This window comes from Molossus molossus, unplaced genomic scaffold, assembly GCF_014108415.1.
Source record: "Molossus molossus isolate mMolMol1 unplaced genomic scaffold, mMolMol1.p scaffold_m16_p_4, whole genome shotgun sequence".
Lineage (NCBI taxonomy): Eukaryota > Metazoa > Chordata > Mammalia > Chiroptera > Molossidae > Molossus > Molossus molossus.
In genome coordinates, this window is record NW_023425377.1 from 26,437,564 (window position 1) to 26,451,214 (window position 13,651).

At 35.1% G+C, this 13,651-nt stretch overlaps 1 protein-coding gene across 4 annotated transcripts in view; it reads right to left on the bottom strand.

Moving 5' to 3' along the window:
* The window catches only part of TCERG1 (transcription elongation regulator 1), a 67,238-nt gene that overhangs the window by 38,546 nt on the left and 15,041 nt on the right, over positions 1 to 13,651 (bottom strand). For 2 of the 4 annotated variants that reach the window (XM_036282311.1, XM_036282308.1), the window contains 5 exons: positions 12,996 to 13,238; positions 8,412 to 8,474; positions 7,060 to 7,260; positions 5,361 to 5,473; positions 4,534 to 4,622 (listed from right to left, as the gene is read on the bottom strand). In XM_036282311.1, coding sequence (XP_036138204.1) covers positions 4,534 to 4,622; positions 5,361 to 5,473; positions 7,060 to 7,260; positions 8,412 to 8,474; positions 12,996 to 13,238 — 709 coding nt within the window. The remainder of the gene's footprint in view (positions 1 to 4,533; positions 4,623 to 5,360; positions 5,474 to 7,059; positions 7,261 to 8,411; positions 8,475 to 12,995; positions 13,239 to 13,651) is intronic. The other 2 variants (XR_004962046.1, XM_036282309.1) reach the window with 1 other exon arrangement.

Consider the following 13,651-nt stretch of genomic DNA (forward strand, 5'->3'; position numbering starts at 1 on the left):
ATCCCCAAATTTGGTAAGAGGCATAATTATTAAAGAAAGTCAATGAACCCCAAACAGGATGTTGCAACTGGAATGCTCTACACTGCTGACGGCAATTTCAAAATGGTAGGACCACTTTGGAAAGTAACTAGGCAGTTTCTTCGGAAGTTAAGCATATATAACAAACCAAATAATCCGGGCATTACTTTCTTAGTTATTTACCTAGGAGAACCAAAAACATAAGTCTACACAAAGACTAGTAAAGATTGTTCATAGCAATTTCAGTTTAATTAATTTGGGCTGCATCCACGTTTTGGCTATTACAAATAGACATATACCTAGGCATGAAAGGGCTGAATATTGGAAACAACCCACATGTGCATCAACAGGTGAATGAATAAACTGTGGCATATCCAAACAAAGGCATGCTACTCAGCAATAGAAAGGAACAAACTTGATATAGTCAACAACATGGACGAGTCTCAAAATCATTATCGCTCAGCGAAAAGAAATCACACAAGCCAGTCACAAAAGGGCACATATTACATGATTCCATTTATATGAAATGTCCAGAATAAGCAAATCTAGACAAAGTAGACTAGTGCCTAGAGCTGAGGGAGCTGACAGAAAATGGGAAGTGACTGTTAATGAGCATGGGGTTTCTTTTTGGGGCAATGCAAACATTCTAAAATTGATTATGGTAATGATTGTACAACTCTATGAATACATTAAACATCATTAAGTTATACACTTTAAATGAGTGAATTGTTTGGGATGTGAATTATTTCTATAACGCTGTCAGTTTTAAAAAAGAAACTAGGCAGAAAAAGTATATACCATATGATTCCTGATATAAAATTCTAGAAAATGCAATGGAATCTATAATAGAAAGCAGAGAGATGCTTAGGGATGGGGAAAGAGGAAAAGGACTACAAAGAAAAAGGGACACAAGAAAAGTTTTGGGGATACTGGAAATGTTCAAAGATAAATTTTTCGTAAGTTAAAACCCAACATAGACTACAGACAAACAAAGCATGGCAAACACAAGCAGGCCACACTTTGTATGGGACTATAAAATAAACACAAACTAAATCTGTGTGATGCAATCTTAGTAAGCAATGGGAAAAAATTAAAATTGGTCTGTGACCTTTAAAAAAAAGTAAACCTGCCCTGGCCGGTGTGGCTCTGTGGTTAGAGTGTTGGCCCAGGGACCAATGGGTCACAGATTCAATACCTGATCAAGGGCGCATACCTGGGTTTCAAGTTCAGTCCCCAGTCCTGGTTGGGGCACATGTGGGAGGCAACCAATCAACGTGTCTCTCTCACATCAACATTTCTCTCTCTCTGTCTCCTCCCACCCCCCTTCCAGTCTCTCTAAAAAAAATCAATGAAAAAAATATCCTCAGGTTAGGATGAAAATAATAATAATTAATAAATTTAAAAAGTAAAACCAATGTTGTGAAATGCCAGGAAAATCCAAAATAGGTAAGAGAAATATGAAACTTAATGTTTTACATAAGCTTATCTCTAAAGATAATAATCTCAAGAGCAACATTTAAAGATACCAAGAATAGACTAGTAAAAATTATATTCTCCAAATAAAGTGGCATACACTGCCTTAGCTGAACAATCTGTTTACCATTTTATAAGAAATAGAAAGCAAGAAATTAAAGTTACACTAATAATACAGTCCATTGACAGAACTCAAAAGATAACTGGACAAGTGGTTATCTTTCATGTACAAGTTTCCTCTGCTATTTGAAAGCAGAGTGTTCTTATGAAACTTTTCGTAAGCTGAAATTATGTAAAGCAAAGAAGCAAAGACCATTAATTTTTATGTGAAAATTTTTGAGCTCAAAAATTCCCTGACCCAAAATTCAAGATATGCACACTGTCTTTATTTTGTACACCACCAGCAAAACGCTTAATTACGTCCAATTTTACACTAAGTGTCACACCTTTATGAGCTTTCTTGGGCTTTTCTGATACCTTAGGACTCATCTTGCTAACAGATGCACAAAACAAATCGAGATAAAGTACAGATGTTCACAGATACATAGTTCAAAGCCACGGCAGCTTGATACTGAGATGCTGACTGTATCTCCTAGGGAAAGAGCTTGGCGGGGCACTCTAGCTGCTGGGGGTACACTCTACCTCTATAAGAACTTGGTGCAAAACAAATGCTGAGTGCTACTTTTGCTTTTCACCTTTTTCCTTAAAAGTGAAAATCCTCTTTGGATTTCTTTCAGTTAATGAAAACAGGTACTAATTAAGTTTTTCCTAAAAGCTAAGTGGCATTAAGATGAACTTTCGAAAAGTGGGGAATACCTGTATTCAGACGGACTGTAAAAGCACTAAGAACATACAGTTGCTTTTTGGTGGGTGGGAGAAAAAATGGAAATGCTTCCAAAAAGACACAGAACCTAGAAACTTATAATTAAAAAGATCAATAAATTTGACATCAAAATATAAATTTATGTATAATGAGATATCAAAAAAAATTCAACAGAGAAATTGTAATACATGTAAAAGTTTCCCATTTACCATTAAGAAACCGAGAAATATATTCTTTGAATATTGATTGTTTTTATAACTTTGATTTGGGAACCAATTAAGTATTTTGCATAATTTTTAAAAATTAGCCCATGTATCAAGTTGGTGAAATAACTACATAGGAAACAACTATTCCAAATGCCTCTGAAACATAATTTGACTAAATATCCCGAGTAATATACTCTAAACATAAAAATAACTGGAAAAAAAGCTTAAACGGTATTCAATAATGACACTGTTAATGATCCTGTTGGTATTGCTATTCTGTGACGTCTGTATAAAAAGCAAATGAGTAATTAGAATTAAAACAGATATTAAGTTTCAGTAAAAATCTTATAGTAGGCCTAAATGAAAGTAATAGCATGCACTCATGATATATCTTTAAATGTATGCATCTTCTGCCCTGGCTAGTGTGGCTCAGTGGGTTGAGCATTGCCCCATGCACCAAAGGGTCTCTGGTTTGATTCCAGGTCAGAGCACACACCTAGGTTGTGGATTCGATCCCCAGTTGGGGTGCATACGGGAGGCAACCAGTAGATGTTGCCCTCTCACATCAATCTGTGTGTCTCTCTTTCTCTACCCAGGGACATACACACAAAAAGAAACCAGGCCTCCTTAGAGAAATGGCTGAATCTAGGTCTGAGACAAGAAATACATGAGATTAATAAATGGAAAAAGAATGACAGAAATACATTACCACCATTTTCAACCCTTAAAGACTTAATGGATCTAGGCCAGGTTTTGCAAGTTCAGCAGTACTGACATTTTGGACCAAATAATTGATTCTTGTATGGAGCTGTCCTGTGCATGGTAGGATGTTTAGAATTATCCGTGGCCTCTACACACTAGATCTTAGCTGCTATTAACATATTCCAAGTTATGACAAGCAAAAATGTCTCCAGACATTACCAAACATCCACTGATGGAAGGATGGACGAAGAGGGGAGTGGCAAAGTTACCCCTTGTTGAAAACCACTGATCTAGGCAACAAATAATCAGCAATGACTGCCAATATCACACACAAAAAAAACACCTGAGGGAATGGCACATCATCACTTATGAGCAAGACTTCCCAAAAGGGTCAAACCAGAATCTGATCACACCTCTGTATCTACTTGGTATTTTGTAGCAAATTCAGAAATGTAAGTCTCTATTAAACAATATCATGGAGATGGAAATATAAAATCCAGACTGTAGGACTCTATAGAACTGTTTATTTCTTCTATAACAAACACAAAGAGGAGAAAAAGGCAAGAAAAACAAGTTGGATGAGAAGCTATAAATTGTAAGTAAACGTAGCAATGTGTGGACTATATATGGATTAAATAAATTGCAGCAGGAACAGGAGAGAAAGCACTGATGTGGGAAGATAAAGAAAAGGGAGACCCAAACCAAAGAAAAAGTAGACTATTCAACAATTAGATAAAAAGACACAATGTGCCCTGGCCAGTTTTGCTCAGCAGTTAGAACGTTGGCCTGCAGACCAGAAAGACCCAGGTTCGGTTCCCGCTAAGGGCACGTACCTCGGTTGCCGTTTGTCCCCGGCCCTGGTTAGGTCGTGTGGGTGGCAACCACTCGATGTTTTCCTTTCTCTCTCTCCCTCCCACTCTATCTGAACAAAATATCGAAAAATGTCCAATGTCCTCGGGTGAGGAAAAAAAGACACAATATCACACAGTTCTAGAAACATAATCACATGTAGGTATATACACAAAAGCAAATTAAAAAAAAAATTTAACAATAAACAGTAGATTCAGGATCTCAGTGGTTCAAGTCTGTAATTATGAACAATAAATATTAACACAGAGTTCCATGAAGGGAGAAAGACACTATAGCAATCAAGGTTTAGGTTTGAACACCCAAAATACAACAAACAAAAGCCAAAATATTCAGTAGATAAAAATATATATTTGACATATACTTTTTCTTTTATAAGATAAACCATGTAACAAAAAAGTATAGCAAATAAATATACATTTCCTAATTAAACCAAGTACATACCATGGAGTACCAGGAATAGGGGTAGTAGCTACTGGCTTTGCCTTCTGGGCAGCCTTTTCCTCTTCTGTCATCTCCTCTTCTTTGGGCTCCTATGGGAAATGATATTACTTCTATTTCATCAATATAAAAAAAAAAAAAAGAATGTTCCACATATACAAGTATCACTGCAAATACCTCAAGTGCAACTATAAGGTCTGTTGCTATCATAAGGAAGAGAGACTGAGTAGAAATTTCTAATAAAGTTCTAAATCCTGGCCCTCTATAGAGAGGCAAATTCCACAATAGCAGACCCTGCCAACAGCAGATGGTCCTATCTTACAGACTGACTAACATCTGCTTAGGAGCAGGACTGGTGAATACAGTCTATAAATTTAAGAGACCTCTTCATGTAAGGTCATTTCTTTTTGCTAACTTCCTTACTAATAAAACATGACTACCTCACTAAATAACAGAAGTTTCCAAAAAGCAGAGCTCTTTTAGTGCTACACGGCGATCTTTCTAAGCCAGGACAAATTATAATGAACATTCCCCAAATATGAATTTGTACTTCTAATTTTAACATGTACCAGTTTGTAAGTCAGGAGGTTGGAAGTCAGGTCCAATCTCTGGTCTAAGGCCCTTTCTTTCTACAGGCCTTGATTTACTATTAAGTAGTAATTTAATGAAACTTTCAAAGGAAAACCTAAATTAAAAACTTAACCCTAAAATTCCACAAGTCAGATTTATAACAATTAACTAAAACTATCTAGAAAGGCCCTTCAGTTATAAGTAACTTGTACTCAACAATCAACATGGGTCCCCATGCTAACAAGGTTGTGGCCCTTTACCTCCTTTATCTCCTTTATCGGCTCTTCCTTAGGATCCTCCTCCTCCGTCTCCATTGGCAAAGGTTCTTCAGAAGGTTCTTTAATTGGTTCTTTAATCTTCTCTTCTAATTTTTCTATTTAAAAAGTTAAGATAATGTCACTCCAATGTCAGAGACTAAGCAGTTAAGATATTCCATAACGCCCTGGTCCGTTTGGCTCAGCGGTTAGCGCATTGGCCTGCAGACCAGAGAGTCCTGGGTTCAGTTCCCCGCTAAGGGCATGTACCTCGGTTGCAATTTGATTCTGGCCCCGGATGGGGTCGTGTGGGTGGCAACCATTCGATGTGTCACTGTCACATCAATGTTTCTCTCTCTTCCTCCCTCTCTCCCTCCCGCTCTATCTGAAGATAAATGCAAAAATGTCCTCAGGTGAGGATAAAAAAAAAGATATTCCATAACTAGAAGTTACTAACCACAAAGATAAAATGTTCTTCCTTGGAGTATCATTAATTTGAATCTAATGTAACACTCAACTTCAAATACTTTGCTATACCAATCAGAAAACTGTCACTAAGAAAACTACTGGCCCTGGCCTGTTTGGCTCAGCAGTTACAGCATTGGCCCGCAGACCAGAGAGTCCCGAGTTTAGTCCCGCTGAGGGCACATACCTCAGTTGCGGTTTGTTCCCGGCCCCAGTTGGGATTGTGTGGGTGGCAGCCACTTGATGTGTCTCTCTCACGTCGATGTTTCTCTCTCTCTTCCTCCCTCTCTCCGTCCCACTCTATCTGAAGAGAAATGCAAAAATGTCCTTGGGTGAGGATTTAAAAAAAAAAAAGGACTACTGATTTCAGAGGGACATAAAGTCTTTCAGTTCATTCATGTATCATTTCTAGCAATCATTCACTTTGCTAATAGGGATAAGATATTAAGATACTGAGAAACAACAAAAACAAACACTTGTGATACAGAAAAGTATGCGTTTTCTTCATTAAGGAATCTAAGGTCCTGAATCTTTTACTTCAGAATACATACAATGCACACATTCCTTCCTGATCAATACTATTGATCTTTTTTTTTTAAAGGACCCAAGGATATTTTTCCATTTATCTTCAGATAGAGGGAGAGAAAGGGAGGGAGGGAGGGAGAGAGAGACAGACAGACAGAGAGACAGACAGACAGACAGACATCGATGTGAGAGAGACACATCTATTGGTTGCCTCCCACAAGACCCCGACCAGGGCTGGGGACCAAACCGCAACCGAGGTACATGCCCTTGACCTGAATTGAACCCACGACTCTTTGGTCTTCGGGCCAACACTCTAACTATTGAGCCAAAATGGTTAGGTCAGTACTATCAATATTAATAAGGATACCAGCCCTGGCCGGTTTGGCTCAGCGGTTAGAGCGTCGGCCTGCGGTACAGAGGATACCAATAATTATACAATAGAATTATGTAATTCCTGACAACAGTAATAATATGTATCTGTGTAAAGGTATAATTTAATTTCTCCTGATGGGAAAATTATGGGACAAACATATAGTAGATGAACTGGCTTTTTAAGTAAATACATATTTATCAATTCAGTAGGAATAAACAATCTAACTATGTAATTAGAAAATTTCTCAAATGTGTTAGAAAGGAATTAATTCATAATTTCAAATAGCCTTCTATTTATAATATCACAGTTTATACTACGTCCTGCCAAGTCATTAAACTATACCTTTTTCCTTCAGTTCTTGGGGTTTTTCCCAGGTTGATTCTAATGTTCTGTTATTATAATAATATGTCTTCCCATCTGCTGTTTTATATTCAGTCCATTCAGAAACTGCTGTTGCTCCAGCTAAGGTAGCGGGTGAAGCTGCAATAGCAACCTGGGGATGTATCATGGGTACAATAGGAGGGGCCATTCCCGGCAACACACCTACAAGAAGAAGAATAAAAAGTGAGACCCAAGTATCAAATTGCAATTCAAAATAAAACTTTAAAATATAAGCTAAGTCTTTCTATTAAATATTAATAAAAGAACGAGCCAGTTGGAACAAAAAAACTCATATAAAATGTAATTTAATTACTCAAATTTACTTCCCTGGTTCAGTTCTAATGCCTAAATTCAATTAAGATATATAAATTCAACCCAAGAAGTACCTTAACAGTCAGAAATTTGGATCACACCTATGATGAACTTGTAACATACTATAAAAATCATGGTACATTCTCACTTATTAACAGAAATATCTTTTATAAGGATTTCTCAAATTGTAATGGAATATAGGCAATGAGGATATTTACTGAGTATTTCCTGAGGCAAAATTATTTTCTAGTTCTAAGGTACCTAAAAGGGTATGAGTAAAATTCTCAGTTTAAAGTGAATGACTGAGTTTATTTTCAAATCTACTTTAAATACTTAGTGGTTAAGTCAGATATCCCTGTAAACTCTGTCAGTCAGTTTAGTCTTTTCCACTAAAAAAGAACTTTTTTCTATTTTTTTAAAAGGTAAGCTAGGATTTATATTTTTTTACAAGATAGCTAAAAAACTGATATTACATTAATAAAATAATTAAGAATGTGTGAATTAAAATGGAAAAACCCTCAAATCCTATACTAGAATTTAAGATTTGGGTAGTTATCTTCAACAACTTTAAAATGTAAATTTATACTATACACACAAATATTCACACACACACACACATATACTCACTAGCATGCAAGCATAATCACATCACTTTACACATGGAAATGATTTTTTTATATTTAACTTAAAAACACACATCAAAAAATAAAATTAAATGTTATGAATATGGGAATGAAGTTGTTTACACTTATTATACAAATTAAGATATAAAGTGATCTGACCTTACTTGCTTTTGTGAACCAAAGAAGCTAATACTACAGACAATTGGGAAAATTAAATGTTGGCCAAATATGACAACTGTATTTATACTGCTCATTAAAAAGAAAAATATAAAAAATCCACTCACTTGGGCAAAAATAAATAAATAAAAGGATAAACAACAACATTCACTACCATGCCAACTTACAGACAAAACAAACTAAGATGGTTTTAAAAATTACCGGTCTTGGTGGTAGCGACTGTCTTTACATACGGGCAGCTGACTATTTGCATCATTGCTACACCTGTAAAATGGATAAGCAAGCATACGTTGGAAAGCTGCCATTGTATGTCAGCTACCACTGGGATTCAGGAAAATAATTTACCACTATAATTTAGAATGCTATTTCCAATGAAAAAGACCAAGAATAGAATAAAATTTGACATTTCATGGGAAGTGGTGCCAAATCCAATGATAACTAAATCTAAATTACAGCATCAATTTTACCTTTTTATCAAACCAGCTCTGTTAATATTTGAAGGAGTCTCAAGAGTTTAAATTCAACAAAGGAAAGCCCCTTCATTACATATACATAACAAGTTCTCATGTGGGACATTTTCTTACAGGACATCAAACCCATGCTGCTGTTGCTTAGATACCAGTGAAAGGCAGATGCAGCATGACACTGACAAGACACCTTCTCTGTGCTGTTTCTATGTGGAAACTACATGCAGAAGCTGAGGCCTGGAGCATAACCATGCATAAAGAGAAAATGATAAGATAGGACAAAAAGGGTGGGAGGGAAAGGAAGAAAAAAAGGTATAAGATAAATCCAAATATTCCACTGTAAATAAAAGGACAAAGATGAAGAGAAAGGTAGTATTCAACTAATGACAAAATATTCACATTTGGTGCCTGCCCTATTCAATGCCATGAGCTTGGAACACTGTGACAGCAGGCTAACACATCAAGAAAAACACAGCCCTTTAATCTCATTAATAGTTGCATGGGCTGATTTGCTTCAGAAACCTCTATCATTTAAGTCAGCTGAGGAGGCAGCACTTGTATGAAAGAATGGAAATTATGTAGTTCTTAGAAGAAGGCAGGCTCATCATGATGCATTACAATGGTGATATAAAAAGAGAATGAAAGGAAAAACTGAAAAAACTAAGACTAACTAAGGAAATTAAAAATTAAGAGTGAATTGAAGAAAATTTTTAAGGAAAAGCTTAAGAATGAAGGAAAGGGTGGGGAATTAAATGTTATTTTATATTTGTTTCAGCTAAAAAAACTAAACCTAGTTTGGTACCAATAAAATTAAAAATAATGAACTATTTTCCCCACTAAAGTATAGGAAAAGAAATTTCTCCTAATTCAGAGACAACAATTAAAACCAAACCCCTGGATTTGTATATAATGTACCTACGTTCACACACACACACACAAAAATACTGCCAATTTTTAAAAAGTCCTCTTTTTTTAAATTATTATTTTAAATAAAGAACATTAAAGCTAAACTTTCTATTAACTCTGAGACTAAAACAAAAGCACTGGACCATAAAAGAATGCTGAGTGAAGTTATATGCATAGTTTTATTTTCTTTTTAAAGAAAGCAAAGGAAAAATTCATTTGGTTAAGGAAGTTATAGCATTAAGTTTAAAATAGTATAAATGCTGCCATCTGCAGGACCACTAAACCTATTAAGTCAGCACTAGAAATTCAATTACTAGAATACAGCGTGGGGGGCAAAAATAGGTTTACAGTTGTAATACAAATAAATAATACAATAATTAATAAATAATAATACAACAATAAATTCACACACTCACAACTATAAACCTACTTTTGCCCCCCCGTATATAAACTTTATCCTCAAAGACTATTCTCCAAAACCAACCCCTGAAAAGTAATTTTAACTATATGACTGAAACAGAAGAAAACAAAATCTCTTGTATTTAGGCATAACTGTCATTGTTAAGTATCACTTGGGGCAACATAGAACTCTTGCATTTGAGTATCAACATATAGACCACATGGAAAGGTCATATGTGTTTCTTCTCGGGCTAAAAGATAAATTTAAGGTTTTCTCTTTGGATGATTATTACATGCATATCAAGAAGACTCACAAATTAAGCACACATCTAAGTTTTTAACCTTCTTATTAAAGAGAGCATTTGTGCCCTGGCCAGGGAGCTCAGCTGGTTAGAGCACTGTCCCAACACACCAAGGTTGTAGGGTCAATCCCCAGTCTGGGCACATACAAGAAGCAATCAATGAATGTATGTATGGGTGAAACAACAAATCCATATTTCTCTATTTCTCTCTCTCTCTTTCCCTTCCTCCCTCTCTTCGGACAAAAAAAATCAGTAATTTTTTTTTAATCCATAAAATAAAACAAAATAGAGTATTTGTTCAACTTAGTTACAACTCTATCCTCAAATTATGTTGTATTAGGAAATTAGAAAATTCCATTAGCATTCTGGATAATTCTCATGTTACTGACAAAAAATTTCTTAAAATTCCAAGTAAGATTTTATGGTCGTAGTAGATATCCTAAAACCTAATCCAATTTGCTATGCCCATTTCCGCCTCTTATGCCAATATTTTATCTAATTTTTCCACTCCTTTTCTTCATCTTGTTCGACTATCCCTTCCTTAATCATCTCCATTAGAGCCACACATTGCTATTTCAAATAGAATTTAAATTTACAAGATAAATTACATACAAATCCCTCCTGTTCATCTTAATGCCAAATTAATATAATTACTATTATATTCAATGAGAGACAGATCTCATTGTACATAAAACCAAAGATTTGGAAAAAAGAAAAGCAAGTATTTTTCTTTTTCACTAAAGCATCTTGAAGGACCGAATTAAAGGAGAAATGAGAAAATAAATGAATATTAATATAAGATGCCTTACTATATAAACAAATATGAATATAACCTTCTATAAACCACTAGCTCCCTTTCCAAAGAATCTTGTTATCTTGGACAGATCTTAGAGTATCTAACTCAAATTCTCTTCCAACTGACCTACAAAATGTCATTAGTGGTTGCCATTTATTAAATGCCTTTTCTTCCAAACTTCATAGGTATCACCTCATTTGGTTTAGTGGTTCTAACATTTGATGGGTAGAATCAAAGAAAGACCATTACATCAAAATGGAGCTATAACTGAAGGAATTTGATTGTGACAAATTTCCACTTTCTATAGAAACAAATTTTGCTATTCTGTACTGGTCCTATTAAAAACCTCTAAAGCAAAATGAAGTCCTTTCATAGATGATAGCCTTCCAAATACTTCAATAATGTTATTATGCTATCTCTCAATATTCTCTCTACAGAATCAACAACCCCAGCTCTTCACTTCACTCATAATCCAGAATCTGTTCTTAATAATGTCCTTGACCCTAAAGCAGAGCAAGATTGCAAGATGCTATCAAGAACATCAAGCTATTCTCTATCAATCAGTTTTCTACAAAAAGTGTCCAAAGAGGAAAATATCCAGCTACTTGTCTTTAATTTACAAAAAGGGTAATCTCTACTATTTGAGAAAACATTTTTGGTTTTCTAAACAGTATAGTGGGCATTTAATTATGTAACACTATGTCAATGTGTAAAAGGTTTTTCTACCAAAAACAAAAAAAAAAACCCACCAATTCTTGAAATATTTTTATTTCTTTATTGCAAGGTGCAATATCAGAAAGTGTTCTTTTCAAAGTGGTCACAGGAAAAAGACAATTAGAGCAACAGTGATAATTAAAACGTGTGTAGATCTGAGATACAACTGTCTCACAGTCCTACTCTTATACAGAAGATGGCATAACAAAGTGGCAATAATAGATAGAGAAATGTAAAATTGGGAAACAAGAGGCCTAGGTTTTATTCATGTTTGCTACAAACTAACCCTGTGAACATGACCTAAGGTATCTATTTCCAACTAGAATACTAGAATAGACCTCGGATTAAGGATTAAATATGTTTGACAACAGCTAATGCAATCAAATTTGGATGCCCAACATTATCATTACTTAATCCCTAAAAAAAGAATTATATTCCACAATCTTTTCATTCCTTCTCTAGATGTAATGATTTCCCCGAAGACAAGGACACACACTCAAAAAAAAAAAAAAAAATCCATGAATTCACCATAATTATCTAAATGTTTAAATGGTACATGTTACACTTTACTTCTCAATTGTTACTAGGGAAATTTCTGATTTCTATTTTAGATAAATGTTTTACACTTAAGTAACTCACACTTTTATTCCAGTATCACATAGTTATTAAGGCCATGGAATTTGGATCTGGAATGCCCAGGCTCAAATCCCAGCACCATCACTTAGGAGCTCTGTGACCAAGGGCAAGTAATTTAATCTGTCTGTGTAACTACCTCATAAGATGGTTATGAAAATTAAATGAATTACATGTAAAGTGCTTAGAACCATGCAAAATGTCTAATAAATCACTCAACGTGTGTTAGCTATCAATGACATGTGATCTCAACTCCATAAACTCAATCCCTTCAAAATATTATATTTAAAACATATTTACACAAGATAATCATTTTTAATTCATTGAGGCCATTATCCAAAATGAGTGTAACTTTAAATGTGACTCTAATTTTAAGACATGTAAACAACAACAAAAAGGACATTTATCAAAACTAAAGAGAAAATATTGCAGTTAGCCATGAATCGTTCAAAAACATTTCAAACAGGTGAGATTCAAGGCAAATTTCAGATGCAACAGACACATGAGAACAAACTAACTGACAATATGAAAACATAGCTGGAAAGACTATTATAATCTATTGGTTTACCTGGAAGTGGAATTGGCATGCCAGGAAGGGGAACACGAAACGGAGGTACCATTACTGGTGGAAAAGCAGGTATCGCTGCTGCCGGCTGAGGTACTGAATGAGGGACAGCAGGAGGTAACGTCTGGGGGTGCGGCTGGGGAACAGTTTGCACAGGTGTGGCTGTAGGAGCAGGAGTTGAAACACTAACTGTAGGCGTAGCAACTGAAACAGCAGAACTTGGGGTCTGATCTTGTGTTGTGGGTGCTAATAAAAGATAAAACAAAAATATGTATCACTCCTTCATAAACCATTTTACTATATTCATTCATCATTCACTCATTCAGTAAGTATTTAAGGGCCCATTCCATGCACTGCAAGAAATTTGTAACAAGGTCTCTGTCTTCAAGAAGCTTGAAAATAGTTAAATAAAATATAAAAAAATAACTAAAATACAAAGTGAAATGGAATAAATGTATAGGCATGTGAATCAAGACCCAAAGACCATTTTTAACAGTGAGAGGGTACAGGAAATTTTATACTATGATGGCAGGCCTTGAAAGATTAGGATTTCAACAAGAAAATGACAAAGTGGAAAGAAAATAAGCAAGTAGTGCAAAAAGTAAGTAAAAGCAAAGAGTAGAGAACAACAAGAAACTGTTTAGAAAACAGAAGGCAAG